Source organism: Bombus impatiens, unplaced genomic scaffold, assembly GCF_000188095.3.
Source record: "Bombus impatiens unplaced genomic scaffold, BIMP_2.2 scf_0647, whole genome shotgun sequence".
Lineage (NCBI taxonomy): Eukaryota > Metazoa > Arthropoda > Insecta > Hymenoptera > Apidae > Bombus > Bombus impatiens.
Window position 1 is genome coordinate 757,843 of NT_177066.1, and position 15,044 is coordinate 772,886.

At 30.1% G+C, this 15,044-nt stretch overlaps 3 protein-coding genes across 4 annotated transcripts; 1 reads left to right on the top strand and 2 right to left on the bottom strand.

Moving 5' to 3' along the window:
- LOC100750164 (ras GTPase-activating-like protein IQGAP1) lies at positions 1-8,420 on the bottom strand. 2 transcript variants are annotated; one of them, XM_012389566.3, is made up of 26 exons: positions 8,279-8,420; positions 8,023-8,116; positions 7,709-7,943; positions 7,484-7,628; positions 7,251-7,408; positions 7,039-7,173; positions 6,880-6,964; positions 6,705-6,796; positions 6,461-6,626; positions 6,228-6,391; positions 6,022-6,156; positions 5,778-5,934; positions 5,461-5,706; positions 5,236-5,384; positions 5,024-5,167; positions 4,643-4,948; positions 4,391-4,555; positions 4,210-4,323; positions 3,798-4,135; positions 3,490-3,714; positions 3,042-3,432; positions 2,784-2,963; positions 2,580-2,709; positions 2,235-2,508; positions 1,881-2,162; positions 1-1,822 (listed from the first exon to the last, which is right to left on the bottom strand). In XM_012389566.3, the coding sequence occupies exons 1-26, from the start codon at positions 8,316-8,318 to the stop codon at positions 1,462-1,464; spliced, it is 4,911 nt and encodes a 1,636-aa protein (XP_012244989.1). In that variant the 5' UTR covers positions 8,319-8,420; the 3' UTR covers positions 1-1,461. The 2 variants fall into 2 exon arrangements, with proteins under 2 accessions (XP_012244989.1, XP_033178490.1); XM_033322599.1 differs by lacking the exons at positions 6,705-6,796; positions 7,039-7,173; positions 7,251-7,408; ... (2 more) ...; positions 8,023-8,116; positions 8,279-8,420 and having other exon boundaries at positions 6,880-6,940.
- A 953-nt stretch (positions 8,421-9,373) lies between these two features.
- LOC100746627 lies at positions 9,374-12,978 on the top strand. Its single transcript, XM_012389621.3, has 6 exons — positions 9,374-9,561; positions 9,765-10,015; positions 10,572-10,894; positions 10,967-11,210; positions 11,513-11,793; positions 11,889-12,978. The coding sequence occupies exons 1-6, from the start codon at positions 9,450-9,452 to the stop codon at positions 12,124-12,126; spliced, it is 1,449 nt and encodes a 482-aa protein (XP_012245044.1). The 5' UTR covers positions 9,374-9,449; the 3' UTR covers positions 12,127-12,978.
- Positions 12,594-14,499, bottom strand: LOC100746747 (protein lethal(2)essential for life). Its single transcript, XM_003491969.4, has 2 exons — positions 14,154-14,499; positions 12,594-13,563 (listed from the first exon to the last, which is right to left on the bottom strand). The coding sequence occupies exon 2, from the start codon at positions 13,546-13,548 to the stop codon at positions 13,027-13,029; it is 522 nt and encodes a 173-aa protein (XP_003492017.1). The 5' UTR covers positions 13,549-13,563; positions 14,154-14,499; the 3' UTR covers positions 12,594-13,026.
- Between the last annotated feature and the right edge of the window lie 545 nt (positions 14,500-15,044).

Below are 15,044 nucleotides of genomic sequence, written 5' to 3' on the forward strand. Positions count from 1 at the left end.
TACAATGCGCGTGAGATAAATGCGGATGGTTTACTCTACGTTTTGTAATTACTAATGTCTTATAATTACAAGCGGAAAAAGTTCTGTACTAACATATTACCAAGTACACGATACAAGCTTGCATACTATATCTAGATAATATGTATGTATAATATGACCTATATGAGATAAAATAAACTTTTGTTCTACAGATATCAAATTTAAAATTCGAAATTTTCTTACACGCACGTACATGTATTTTAATGTAATAATATCAAAAATCAAATTGCTCTCATATACTCTGTAACAAAACAAAAACGTAATAAAAGCAAAAACATTTATGCTTCAACAACTGTTCTTGATATTTTGTTTTATTTTAGATACGCTTCGATGATATTTGATAACAAAATATGCAAGCTCATAGTATGCAAAGATTTAACACAATATATAACCAACTCTATACAAAAGCTATATTGATGTATGATTTTTTAGTTTGTTTTATATTTTTCAGTTTAAATGTGCAGGCTTTTTTGCCAATATCCACTAAACAGGCCTTTATGTAGTATATTTTATAAAATGGAATTTATTGTATCTCTAACACGCATATGATAGAAATGTCAAAATTTGTGTTCAAACGATTTGATTTTAGATTTTATAAAATGCACAAGAACACTAGGTTGTCTAATATTTAAAGGATGATATAAATTACATGTATAGCATTATAAAACATATTGATAATAATAGACAACCTATTGCTCTCATTAAAAAATTTCTGAGAATATGCCTTATCTTATTTTAACGGTGCAACGTAAAAATATTTATATTCGTATAAGATATATATATATACAATTAGTCGATACATCCATTATAAAAATGAGGGACAAAATGACGAGTGGTACACATCGATGGAATTAGGTTTAATTATACAAATAAATTTAAAAAGAGTATTATCTTAGCAGTAGGTGATATTTACTACCGTTAGTTTACTTATTTTTATAAAATTTAAAAAATATATATTTCTCTCTTCTAAGATTTCTAATCATATTTAAAAGCTTTTGTTCCATAGACTTCTTTGTGTATTATTGTTAAATATATCTTATTACATGAAATTAGAAGTAATTGAATCATTGCAGGCAAGTTTTACATTATATATAAATTAGTAAGATCTCGTAAAATTTTTCTATACCTTGTTATGTTATACTGGTCATTCACAATAACAGATACATGCATACCACGAAATCTTGTATTAAAAAAGTCAGATTCTTCTAAATATAACTATTTACAAATATTAATCATATTTTAAAAATTGTTATACAGTAATTGTGAATTTTGTAAATCAAATCTAAAACTTTCACGAACTATAAGAAAATATGTGACAAATCTTTGTTTAAAAGCTCATAATTGCAAGAGGACATTGCACAAGTGCATAATTTTCATATTAATATAGCTATATAAGTAACATAATTTAATCCTCTCTTCTTTTCAAGTTTTACCATAAAATTTTCGATTTAATAAATACAACAGCAAATTTACATTAACTTTTGCTTTACCAAACATATCCATAATTGGTGCACCCTCAAACTGTAACTCAAGTAATTTTTGTATGTCGATATCAATCTTTTCCATTTCTACTCCCATAAATTTACAACGCACGCTGAAAAGACCACTATGTTCTGTTGGACTTATTTCAAAAATTACATTTTTAAACTGCGATTGTGGAAGTCCATCAACTTCTAACAGTACTCCTTTTTCTTGTAGTTTGGCCGCAGAATATTTCAGTGTCATCTTAGATCTTAATTTAACTTGATTATTTTTTTGACTGGCTTTAAGTGCTTGCAAAGATCTGTAAACAATTTGTATCCATTACAAGTATGAAATGTAAGGAAAAATTATATACATACCCTTTGCCCGTGTGTAGATTCTCCAAACATCGTTGTATATATTCATTATAGTACTCTACTTGTTCTTGGTAATATTTGCATTTTTCTTCCAGTCTTTGTTTAGTTGTTCGTAAAGTCTGTAATTCTTTATTCCGAATAATTCGATATTTTCCTTTATTACAAAGATCTCTGGCCACTGCAGTTATAATATTTTGATACCCATCGTCTCGACTGACCCATCCGTCAAGTTCGAGTTTATTAAGATACGCCCGTAACTGAAGCTTACAATCATTCAACGATGAACTGTAAATAAATTTTTATTTTTTTTTTTTGTTTAATAATTAATAATTTGTTTCATTACTATATACTATATACCTCTTATGAATAGTAGTTAAAGTAGGCGATAAGCTGGAGCATTTTACGTCGTGTAGGTTTTTTTGCACAGGAGAACATACAGGAACTTCTAGAGCTTTAACTAATGTTTGACCTTTTAAGAACTGCAGTACAGAAACCAATAATTCTTTCGTTTTTATGAAGAGCTTGTTCAAACTAGCGTCTTCGTCTTCTGGTACTTGAAATTTATTCGTGAGTACCAGACATACTTCCATTTTCCCAAAGCGTATTAAATTCGCTTCACAAGCAACATCAGCTAATAAATAATTGTAATATAACATATTAGGCTCGATTAAATAAAATGAATGATAATAAATTATTTCTTACAGATTCCAAGTAAAGATGCAACAGTTGGCGCAGGACCTAAATCATCCAATAAATCATGTAAGGAATCCATTGGATCTGATGCTATCTGATCTTGATATTCTAACATAAGACAATGAGTGTCACAAATTTCCTGTAAGTAATATAATTAAAAACATTAATAATGAGAAATTTCCGATTTTTGCGTGATTATTACAGTTCGTTTACTTGTAAAGAAATATAAATCTCAGGTCTCTGAATGAGTGTGGCTTCCGTATATTCGTGTATACAAAAATGTTCTTCTAGATCTTCAATTTGACAACAATAACGGAAGAATTTTTTAAACTTTTCATGGCATTCAATTATAAATGGATTCAAACAAACTAGATGTGTGGCCTCTTCACCAAACTAAAACAAAAATTTATATAAAATGTGTGTCTTTTGTTTAGTTCTAAAGATTATGATTATTAAAATGAATGTAATTACCCCTTTCTTAGAAGCAGCAAATTGTAATATTTTTGCAATACTCGCTAAATTTCTTCGTTGATCATTTGATAATGATCTATCAATTGGTAATGTAATTATATCGAAAGCATCTGGAGCTACAATAGCTGCATTTATAAAATGATAATAAATCAAATTTCCCACTACTTTCAAAATATCTTTTTCTGGAGCATTTGGAAATTTTTCAGTTAAGGAGTCGTTTAAAATTTTAGCCATATATAACATTCCATATGGTATCAAATCTCGTGATTCAGTTATTTTAGTCAAAAATTCTAAAACAGTACTTTGTAATAATTCTATTCCTTTATTTAATCTAATTTGTACTTGCTCATAATCTAAAGCTTGTTGTTGTGTTACCGTATAAGGCAAATTCCTGTTGAAACAAATGATTATAAAACAACATTGACTTACATATTTGCTTTAAACTTACGATGTTTCTCCTGTTTCCATTTCTAACTGATTTCGCCAGCACTTATAAATATCAATGGGATTCGTTTCTATATTTAATGTACGATCGGCTAAAATTTTTTCAATAATTGGTCCAACAATTTGCCTCAAAGCTCTTTGACCATTTAATTGCCGTGCATAATTTACTGCCATTTTCAAGACAAGAGGGTTTCCGGTAACGACTTCAGATGGTTTTTGAAATTTACATCTATATATTAAATTATAATTATTAGTTATTTTACATTTGACTTATATTCATCATATCATATTTTTATGTAATGGTCACTATACCTGATTTCTTCTTGTAATGCACTCCCAAATAATTTTAATAACAAATATTCTTCTCTGATATTTGATCCAAAGTTAAACAATGTTAAAATCACATTTTGGAGAAACTTATTTGTTTTACTTTGAGGTAAGAGGAATAAAAGTTTTGATAAGTATTTTGGATTAGTTTGCAGTGCATAAAACAAATGTTGATATCCTTCCAACATTTTTCGACCTTCTTTAGTTAATGATTTTAAGCCTTTGTGTGAAATAACACCATCCGATAAAGAGCTTCTTTGATCTCTGTTGGAATGCTTTTGCTTTGCAAGAGTTTCTAAGCTCCTTCCATGGGCTACAACATCCTAAAATTTATAGTCTTGTAGATATATTTTTAATCAAGTCTAAATTCAATATATTTTTTTATTTTAAACATTACTTGTAGTGTAATTCTATTTTGTATAAGTAAACCAATTTTTATATCCATACTATCCAATTGTTGGGATAAAACCTGGTTGTGTCGTATACTTTGCACAACTTCGAGTTTTAAATTCTGTAACAGTAAATTCACTATAGAATATAAATAATTGAACTATCGTTATAATATTAAACACTTATACTTGTAACTCTAAGTCTTTGTCATAATCCTCTGCGTTAAAATTTAAAATCGCAGAAAAATGACGAACTACGGGAAATGGTGGTTTTTCCTTATGTAACAATGAACGGAAAGCATGTCTTTCGGCACGACTCCGCCACAAAGCTTGTATTTTTATAATTTTTTCTTCCTAAAAAGTATAATATATTAAATAAACTAATTCGACTCTCAATGCATCATATATAAAGTTGTAACAAAAAAGAAATGGATCATTTACATGTTTTCTATAATAATCCAATATGTTTGCATATTTAGTTTCCACTTTCAAAGACGTATTTTGAGATTTTTCTTCATTATATTTTTTTTTATCTTCTAGTAATTTCATATATTGTTTACGCTGTACTATACTTCTCCACCAAGCTTGGATTCGAATAATTTTATCTACATTATTATAAAAATATGTAAACCTATTAGAAAGTTTTTTTCTCAATAAATATCCACGGGCATAAGCTTGGAACCAGATTATCTGATTATTTATTTTACACTTTTTGTGTTTTCTTGATGTAATGCTTTTTATTAATTCCTGGAAATAACGAACAGATATACCTTTTAACATTTTTTTGATTTAAATGGCTTAAATCTTTTAGTTGTACAATACTTTTATGTCTTCCATATCAATATGAAATGTTTCCGTCATATTTTTTGGACGATCCCAAGTATAATTGTAGTTCTTTAAATCTAAATAGGATTCATTATTTTTATGAGTAACATAACGAACAAGTTCGCAATTGTACTTTTCACTCTGAAATATGGAAGAAAATTATTAAATTACATTCTGCATTAAATATATAGTTTACTATACAATTATACCTTCATATTTTTTAAATCGTATAAGGTTTTATAACAATTTGCTTTATATTCCTCTGGTATTTTAATACCAAATTTTTGAAGGCATTGAAGTATAAATGACATATCATTTTGCTTTAATCCAATATTAATGTTTGATAAAAATTTACAGACTGCAAAAAAAACGAAAAATATTATTAAAGCACTATAAGCATAATAATAAATAAATAACATATGCATGCATTGTACCATTTTTAACATTTGAAGATTCTGTATTAACAACTTTTGTTACATTTTCTACATCTTCTAGCCACAATTCAGAACCATCAATATGTTTTTCTTCGAGGCATTTTTTAAATAATTTCAAATAAAGAGATACATCTTCTGGTGAAACAGAAGTTTGTAATTTTAAAACAGAATTTTTTAAAGCAGCTATAATACCATTTCGGTCATTTTCTACGACAGCAGAGTTTAATTGACGTAGAACTTGTATTACTGTCAAGACATTAAAAAATTAAAAATATTGTATAATTTACATAGATGTACACAGTTTACACAAAATATACCTTCATCATCAATTTGGCACTGTTGATTGACAGCATCAATGCAGTCTTGAATATCGATATATGTTAATAAAGGACATTCTTCATCAGCTGCCTGCTTTTTACATCGAACTGCTGCTAATGCTCTATAATACTTTACTTTATTTCCTTGATCTAATTCCTAAGATATGATATGTATATATATATATGTATATGTACACAAAAATAATTACTCATTACAGTTATAATTATAAAAATATAAACTCACAGAAACATGGCAATCTGGATTTGTCAATGCTTGATAAACTAAATCTGGATTTCCCGTGTCTACAGCTTTACTAATTTCTGCAATCGTTGATAAAACACGCGTACTGGCTACAATATCGCTATATGAAAGGTCGTTCTATTAAGAATATTATTTTTATTAATACAAATTTTTTACATTATTTTATATCTTATATATTCTATTTTTACCTGAGATTCAATACGATCAATTTTCATCTCTTCATAATATAACGGTAATGCAAAATCATCAATTTTTTCTCTCAATCCTAAATCAGGTTTTTTTAGAACTTCATAGAAATCATCTCGTACACCATTTTGTAATATTAGATTTAAAAGCTTTAGACAATCCTCACCTACGTTAAGAAAAATATTTGGAATAACAATTACATTTAATAAGATAATCTTTGTTATGCAATACTAACGTTTCCGAGATTTAAGTGCGGTTTCATTTGCTTTATCAATTTCCTTCTGAAATAGTTGCTTCCAATGATGATAATTGCTTTCTGAATATATATTGTTCCACTCAGAGCTTTCTAATAATTGCATTAGTTGTTCTTTATACAATTGTGCGTTCTCGTGAATGATATTCTGAAAAAAATAAAATAATACTGATAATAGAAGAATTATAAACGAATATATTAATAAGAATGTCAAGGTAAAACATACTTTTAAACACAATGTAGACGTCTTTAATATATCCATAAAATCATTACTTTTACAACGAATAGACTGAATTATATTTTTCATAGTACACTGAACTAAAAAAGATGTGCATAGTTAGAAAGAGAAACATAATTCAAAAAATAATAATTAGAAAATAATAATTCTCATTACAACTTACCATTAACACAGTTAATATGACCTTGAATTTCTGCTTGAGTTAATAATTCATCATATACATCTGGTACATAAGTATCATTAAGAGACTGTTAAAATTATATTATTAATACTTATTAGAAATATAACTAAAGAAATTATGATTAGGAGAATCATTGCTTACTCTATTAAGCATAGCTTGTGCTTTAGATTCCTTTGCTTCAAACAAAGCATCAGTGTATTCCTTACAGTAGCAAGGCATAATATTGTTCAACTGCACTACTTTATTTTGAAGAGCAGTTAATATTTTCTCATTATTCTTAAAATGAAATATTCATTCATTAATTATTCAAATTGTTACTTAAAGTACTTTATAAATAAAAGTGACATCCATACTTTTTCTGTAATAGATTGATTGACTGCTATTACTGCAGCATGAAGTGTTGCTGCATCAATCTCCATATTATTTGCTAATAAGCCGCCAATTTTTTGGAAGGAAGGCATTTGAATTCCATATTTCTTTAATTCCTTACTAACAGCATTTATTTCTTCCTCTAGAAAGAATGAAATGGTAACAAAATAACATGATCAATGGATTTTTTCACAGTATAGTAGAATCACACAAGTACCAGTAAAATTCACTTTTCCATATAAGTCTTGAATTTGTGGAGCTTTGCCCAGTTTAAACAAATGAGTACTCAGAGCATGAATACAATATATTGCACGAGGCATATTTTTTTTATCGTAGATATCTGTTGTTTCTGGCTGAAAAGTCTATTAAAAAATTATTCTTATTATTTTAGGTAAATATAATTATAAATAATAATTTAATCTTATGTAAAAAAAACATGTACTAGTGGTAACTGCATGGATTTTAAGCACTTTAAAAAGTGGTTAATATTATCTGTATGTTTAAACTGTAAACCAACTGCTGCATAGCGCTTTTGTTCAGAGTCATATATTTTATGAACAGACAAGGATTCAGGTGCCATAAAATGGGCAACTTTTGCTAAATACACTCCGTTTCTTAAATTCTCTTCTAATTCAGTCGTTGGTGGTAAAGTTTCTCTAAGACATGCTTCCATCCACCTATTAAATAAGGAATATTTAGTCATTCTTAAGTAAGCAGAATAATAACAATTTATTAAAAACTTGGCAACATATTTACTTCTTGGCTTCCTCTAAATGACAGAGGTATTCATAAGCAACTGTTTTATGACGTTGTTCATCCATTTCATCTGCCGATTTACGGATATCCGTTCCTGCAAAACTTTATCTTCTAAATAAAGAATCAAAATCTAGGTATGTATTCCATAACAATATTACTACAACATTCAATTTCATGTTGCAACTTTCGATTTGACATTTACATGATATAGGGTACAAAGAGAAAATTAAATGTCCACACTGATCATTAATTTTACCTCTTTCATGATTACTTAATTTATCGTCGATATCACTCATATCAAAAGATAAGAAAATGCAATTAACATACAAAAAGTGAGAATGACACACAATAGTTGGAGTACGTTAAATTCTACAAATTCAAACTTGTTCAAAACTACAAGAATGGTGCAACACTGACAAATCGTACCAACTGTAGCGTTGTGTATCTCTAATACACCGTCCAATACTATTGGACAATCTTGTATGAGAAAGGACTATTGTCTACTAACTTCGTACCTCTCATAATTCAATTCAATTCGATTCGATTCGATTCGATTCGATTTAAGTGAATAGACGTAAAACATAAATAATAAATGATTGTTCTTAACTTATTAAACACCAAATAAAATAACTAAATAACAAAGAAAAATTCAATTTCAATTTTATATATAGACTTTAAGATCCAAAGTATCAAAAATCAGTTAAACTAATCACTTAAGAATTGAAACTAAAAGGAAAAGTTTCTTGAACGTGAACAGGAATTACTCCTAACTATAATTACTTATATTATATGTGATTAAAGGAAATAAACGATATAAAACGTAATTACAAATAAATTTTATTTAATACTACCAGTAGTTCCAAGTTTCACTATCTTCTTATTTTTATCTTCTTTACTTTTGTCATTTCTTACATAAACTTAACACATACATGTTAAACCAGCATTTGCACTCCACCAAAAAAAGAAAATAAGTTTTCACGTCAATTATTCATTTACAGTTCAAAAAATCATAGATTCATAAAATCTAATGAAATTAATAATCGATTTAGAAGATATAAAATATGTATTTATTACTAGAACCTTGAAATATTTTTATCTTTTTCTCAGGATTTTTGCGGATAATTTCATATAGCACTTAGCTTTCTGAAAAGCCAAAGTTTGTTAACGTACATTTGCATGCGTTGCTTCATTAATGAAACGCACATATTGTGTATACGTTAATATACAGATATTGTCGAAGTAGTGTATGTAGAAGCTAAGGAGGAAACAACGCAAGAATAAGGGAGGGGGCAAGGGGGGTCAGATAAAGCAGTTGACCCTCGCCCCTTCAATGACCCGAGAGATATCGTTCACTAAATTCATTGACGCATCTCAGTCGAGTGCGTGGCCTCTTCTACTATACATCATACTGATCGGTACTTTTCGTCATGGTCGTTCATTTCGATCGTATGTCAAAACCGGAAATGCATCTTCCAAAATTATTTCTTCTTTTTTCCTTTTTTATCGCAATAGGCCAATGTGATGTTCAAAATTCTATTGGTAAGTGATTTTATATTTTACGAAACAGAAGTTTTCACTTGTTTTATAACTATGAGATAAATCGATTGTTAATCTATGATTTATAATTATGATCTTTATTACGCGCAGTATTAGTAGGATCGATGAAATCTCCTAGTATACCGAATCGTAATCATCATTGTTCATATTATTTAACTCAATCTTCGAGTGATAACGCTTTCTAGGAAAAGATGATACCACAGCACAAATAGCGCTTGGCGAGAAGCGACTCGAGGATCATATTCGCGCGATTGTAAAGCACTATCAGCAAGAAGATCCGATAGGTCTACCTGGTGTGCCTATACCCGATCCCTTGCCAGTACCGGATATGAAGCATTCGTTTTCTATGTATACTATGAACTTCAAACAAATGAATGTTTACGATTTATCAAAATTCCGGATAGTAAACATGGAATCAGAACTGGCTTTGATGCAAGTGAGATTTTTTCCAAGCTTATTTAGATATATACATATATATATATATATGTATATATATGTATTCGATGCAAAAGTCGTAAACATGCGAACTACTTGTAACACCGCCGATAATGCAGCTCAATGTAATCGACGATGAATTCACAAATTTTACAGTATCTTGAAAACGAAAGCTTTGGAAGTCTGAAGCGGAAATTTATTTCAGTGCCGACTAGCGGCCAATAAATGACAACATTAGTCTATAACATTCGTTATTTAAAGAACAATTATCTATGCGTCGACTCTTCTTTAAAAAGATATCCATCGCTTCGTCTAAGAACGTCTGTCATTACGAAAAAAATACATGCTAATTATACGACTGTAATGTAAAACGTTTCGCATCGGTGACTAATTACAGATACGTCGCGTCGCATGATCGAGCCATCCTAGAATCTTTGCTAAATTGGTTCACACGAATATTATAGAACGAATAAAAAATAATTGCATGGTTACAACTACATCGAATCTAAAAAAAAAACGCATTAATATCGATTTTCATCTTGATATGCTTTCAAAAGATTTCAGTGACTTTAAATATGAAAAACCTGAACATTCGTGGATTCTATACTCTCTCTTCTTGGCTATCACGATCGGCTGGTAATTTTACTGTGAAATTGTCGGGAGTGTACGTGAAAGGACTTGGCAGGCTGGAAGTGGCCAGCGATGGTAAACTGCAAGCACAAAACATCGATTTGGATTTGACATTTGAAAAGATAGACATGGATTTCAAGAATTTGGGCTTCCTGGGCTCTGTGTTTCAAAGCATGATCAATTCTGTAGGCACCTTTATTTTCGACAGTATTAAACCTTTCATATTGAAGGAAATAAATACGAAAGCTAGGTAAAGATTATCTAATTTGACATTGTTATGTACTACAGATAAAAACGGTTACAAAATTTTCAAATATTTTAGGGGCGAGGCTAACAAACAAATCTCACAATTGCCGCAGCAATTCCCGAATTCTATATCGCCCTTCGATATGTTAATAACCGAGATCCGCAGACAAATATCTGAAAAAGGCTACGATCCGTTCAAGGTGAAGGATTATAGCCAGACCGTCGGTATATTCACAGTGATGTCGACTCATACTTGGATCACTGGCCTGGGAAGCGTTTACCGAATGGGAAACGTTACTTTAAGCATACAGAACAAAACAGTAAATAATTTGCTTTAATAATTTCCAAAACAGTTTAGTTTTCAAACTTTTTCTATCGCAGCTGCGTTGGGATTGAATAACGCGACACGAACGATACCTGTTGATATATTATGTAAACACAACACAATGTGTCTATTTATTAGCGTGATTACATCAGTTATTACGTCGTACATCGTAAATCGTAAACAGGCTTTGCTAATTAATTTCATTTACGATCCGTAATTATCTCGGTTCTGCTGTAATCTAATTTGTAGGCGTTGGTGCATCTCTAATAAGTATTGTTTGCTTGCTTCCATTTAAAGGTGTATGCAACAATCGATGCTGGTACCCAAGAAATTGAAGGAAAGACTCATTGGGAAATAAGCGTGATTGGTGGTGTTTTATCAAGAGCTGGTATAGTTACCTTTACTATACAATATTTCAGGGCTCAAGTAAAATTAAGCCAGCCCCTGGACACTCGGCAAAAGCCGAACATGGAAGGTCTTGATCTTGAATTGGGTAATATTCAAGCAAGAGTGCATGGAGCTGGTACCGTCGATTACTTAATCGAAGCAAGCATTAATATATTACCAAACCTTTTAAGGTTCGATCTCGATGTTTATCCACTTCTATGTATACGATTAGCGTGTTTGTCCATCGATTCATAATGCTATTCAGAAAGGAATAATCTTTTTATAGGTATCAGATAATGGATGCAATAGAAGGACCACTTAAAAGACGTATTCAAATTGAACTAGACAAAGTGGACGTCGAAAAAGAGATTTACGAACATATTCCACATATAGAGGAACATGCTACTAGACATATTCATGGTTTGGTTCCTCCGGAAGAGACGATTTTAGAAGGGTTAATGCCGCCTCAGGATCAAGATGAACAACCATTTTCAGAGAGTGAAGAAAATCGAGGTCCTTCGTAAAAATTGAACTTATTATAAAGTACATAAATAATAAAGTACATTACGCGGTATTTAAATTATTTAAATTTGAAGATACAATTTTTTAACGCCATCAAAGTTACAAAAAAGATCTGTTTACTGACAGAGGTCGTGATAAATACACTGCGCAATACACTGTGTGCTTTGTAAATATTTTTGTTCTATTAAAACATAGTATTAAAATATATTATTGTTATAGATTAATGATAAAGAATCTTCTCATTTCAATATTTAACGTTTATTTACTGAAAAAAACTTTTATTAAGGATACAATAGTGTACACAAGTGTATATTAAACTATAGTTACAAATATAATGTCCATAACAAATTTTTGGCAGGACATTGTACAATTAAATTTCGTAATATTGAATCATATAGAATATAGATATTATTAATTAAATTGCGTAATAATGCGGTTAAATTACCAGTTAAACATATCGGTATAATGGTGCCGTCATATAGAAATTCAATTCATGATATTTATTTTGATCCTTTTTTTCATAGTATTTCATACATATTCATAGATTCTATGTCCACGGTTCCTGTACATTTCAATATATTGACATTTTTACTATTTACAGTTATAAGTTACGAAAAACGTGTCAATACATTGAAAAACCTTAAAACTATTTTTTATACAAGATTACCAGGACAATAAATCAGATGTTAGATACATAACCTATTACAAATAAATATAAATACATTGCATACATAAAGAATATATTTAGGGTGATACTGTACTTTGAATTTTACATTTAAATGTCTTTAACATACTGTTTCAATATGTGCGATTTTTTTAAGCTTAAAGAAGAAGTTTCATGATGAATTTCTATGTATTACACGAGTGTCGATTAGAAGAAAAATGATAATATCATTTATTATTTACGCCTTAATTGCTAGCGCGTTACTTCGTTCGATTGGTACGATTCTTTCTCCTGGTGCTGGTAGAGCGAGTCTTGGAGCAGTGACAGTGAGAATACCATCGGACGACAAACTCGGTTTAACGTGGCCGATATCGTATCCTTGTGGTAACACGTATCGGCGCACGAAATGTCTTGATACGTAACCATGTTGATCCTTTTTCTCTTCATGTTTACCCTCGATGGTAATAGATTTGTCGTCTGTTCTGACAGTGATTTCTTCTGGTGCGAATTGCTGTACATCGACAATCACTTGATATTTGTTTTCATCTCGTTCAACGGTGGTCGAACCTCCAACTTGATGTTCCAAATCTTCTATCATGTTCCTCCATGGCTGGAAGAAGTCCTTGAAGGATGGCATTGGTGGTAGTTTCCAAAAATCGTCTCTGGTGCTAAGACGTTTGAAGTGTTCTTCCAATTCTTGATGATAACGATCCATATCCCTCCACCAATTGCGGAAAAGATCTCTAGTTACCAGTGCCATATCGATGCGAATGATCTGCACAAGATAAATGCGTAATTTCTAACGTGTGGCCATCAGAATCAATTTCATTGAAAAAAAGTTGAAGATTATGAAGGTTAAAAATATTCAGTACAAAACAAACTTGGAAATTGAAAATAACGACGAATTTCGAATCAAACGTAACGTTGATATAAAAAAGATTAACATCGACGACGACGTTAGAATAGCATATACAAACGTAAATACTTCGTATTGTTCTATCAAGAAATAAAGCATTGCATGTCACGTCAAAAGTAAGTATGTATATACTTGCTGGAATACCGATCGAATTGCACCGTGTTTTTACGCATTTCAAGAATATCTATTCTTAGATACACGAAACATATCCATAATACGTTATATCAACGTTACGTTTGATTCCTGCAAATTACATTTTCTCTCTCTAAAGGTATTCACTTTTATTTTCTTCCGTTTTCTTTTTTCCGTAAGGATGGATAATGAATTATAAATACAATTTAAGACTATGGAAATAAGAATAAGGAAAACAAGTTTATGATAAAACGATCTAAAAATTACTTGAATTACTAGAAAACTTTGACGAGATTGAACAAAGTTAGAATACATACCTCTCGTTGGATATCCTTATTTTATAAACCACTCACAGGAAGAAATAATCGTTCGTTTTGTATAAAGTCGTTCGTTAGTAGCTCGGAACGTTCTACGAACCTTGCACTTCAAGTTGCAGTTTTTAACTGACTGCGCAATACTGCCGGCCGGGGTTTATATTTGATGTGGCGCGCTTTTCGAGATTTTTCGAACTGTGCATGCGCAGACGCAAACCGTTTCGAATTTTCTTGCGTCAAGTTTCTACTCGAATTTACTAGCAACCGTATCCTAGCCAATCAATGCTTATTCTTAGCACTAGACGGCTTCTCGTTTGTTCGAGTATTCTCTATTTTTTTCACGCAATTCAAAATACATCGTTTTACATTATGTTTTCTATATATTTTCCAATCCATGCATACTTATATTTTTACTTTTTATGCAAATTATATCTTCTGAATACGTTAGATAACGTGTATAACGTATTTAAGTATATTGTAATATTTTATTTTTTATGACAACTGAAATATTATAAAATATTTTGATTATTTTTATATTTAATGAGCATGTGTTAAAGTTATCTTAGAGTATAAATCATGATTTCTTCCAGAACATTCGATTACACGAAAGAATTTATTGCTGTATTTGTTTACAATATTTTTGAGATTTCCTATTTCAGTAACCATAGTAATCTTTACGAACTCTCATTCAGTAGTCATCAGGGATAAATTTAAGATCAATGATGCACCGATGTACGATGATGTAATATTTGCTATTCTAAAAATATTATTTAACGAGCAATTTTAATCGATGACGAATGAATTTGTTCCAGGATATTTTAGCATAGAGGCCAATTTCGAGAGAACGCAATAAGAAATTGAAAAATTAGCTACTGATTCATATAAGTAGAATAG

What these genes read in the sequence shown, in the direction of transcription:
- LOC100746627 (XM_012389621.3), top strand. Translation starts at nt 9,450, where the DNA reads ATGGTCGTTCATTTCGATCGTATGTCAAAACCGGAAATGCATCTTCCA. An exon ending in CAGAACTGGCTTTGATGCAA is followed by an intron (nt 10,016 to 10,571) that starts GTGAGATTTTTT and finishes TGCTTTCAAAAG; the next exon opens with ATTTCAGTGACTTTAAATAT. An exon ending in TAAGCATACAGAACAAAACA is followed by an intron (nt 11,211 to 11,512) that starts GTAAATAATTTG and finishes TTCCATTTAAAG; the next exon opens with GTGTATGCAACAATCGATGC.
- LOC100746747 (XM_003491969.4), bottom strand. Translation starts at nt 13,548, where the DNA reads ATGGCACTGGTAACTAGAGATCTTTTCCGCAATTGGTGGAGGGATATG.
- LOC100750164 (XM_012389566.3), bottom strand. Translation starts at nt 8,318, where the DNA reads ATGAGTGATATCGACGATAAATTAAGTAATCATGAAAGAG. An exon ending in ATCAATCTATTACAGAAAAA is followed by an intron (nt 7,174 to 7,250) that starts GTATGGATGTCA and finishes TTTCATTTTAAG; the next exon opens with AATAATGAGAAAATATTAAC. An exon ending in ATCCAGATTGCCATGTTTCT is followed by an intron (nt 5,935 to 6,021) that starts GTGAGTTTATAT and finishes ATCATATCTTAG; the next exon opens with GAATTAGATCAAGGAAATAA.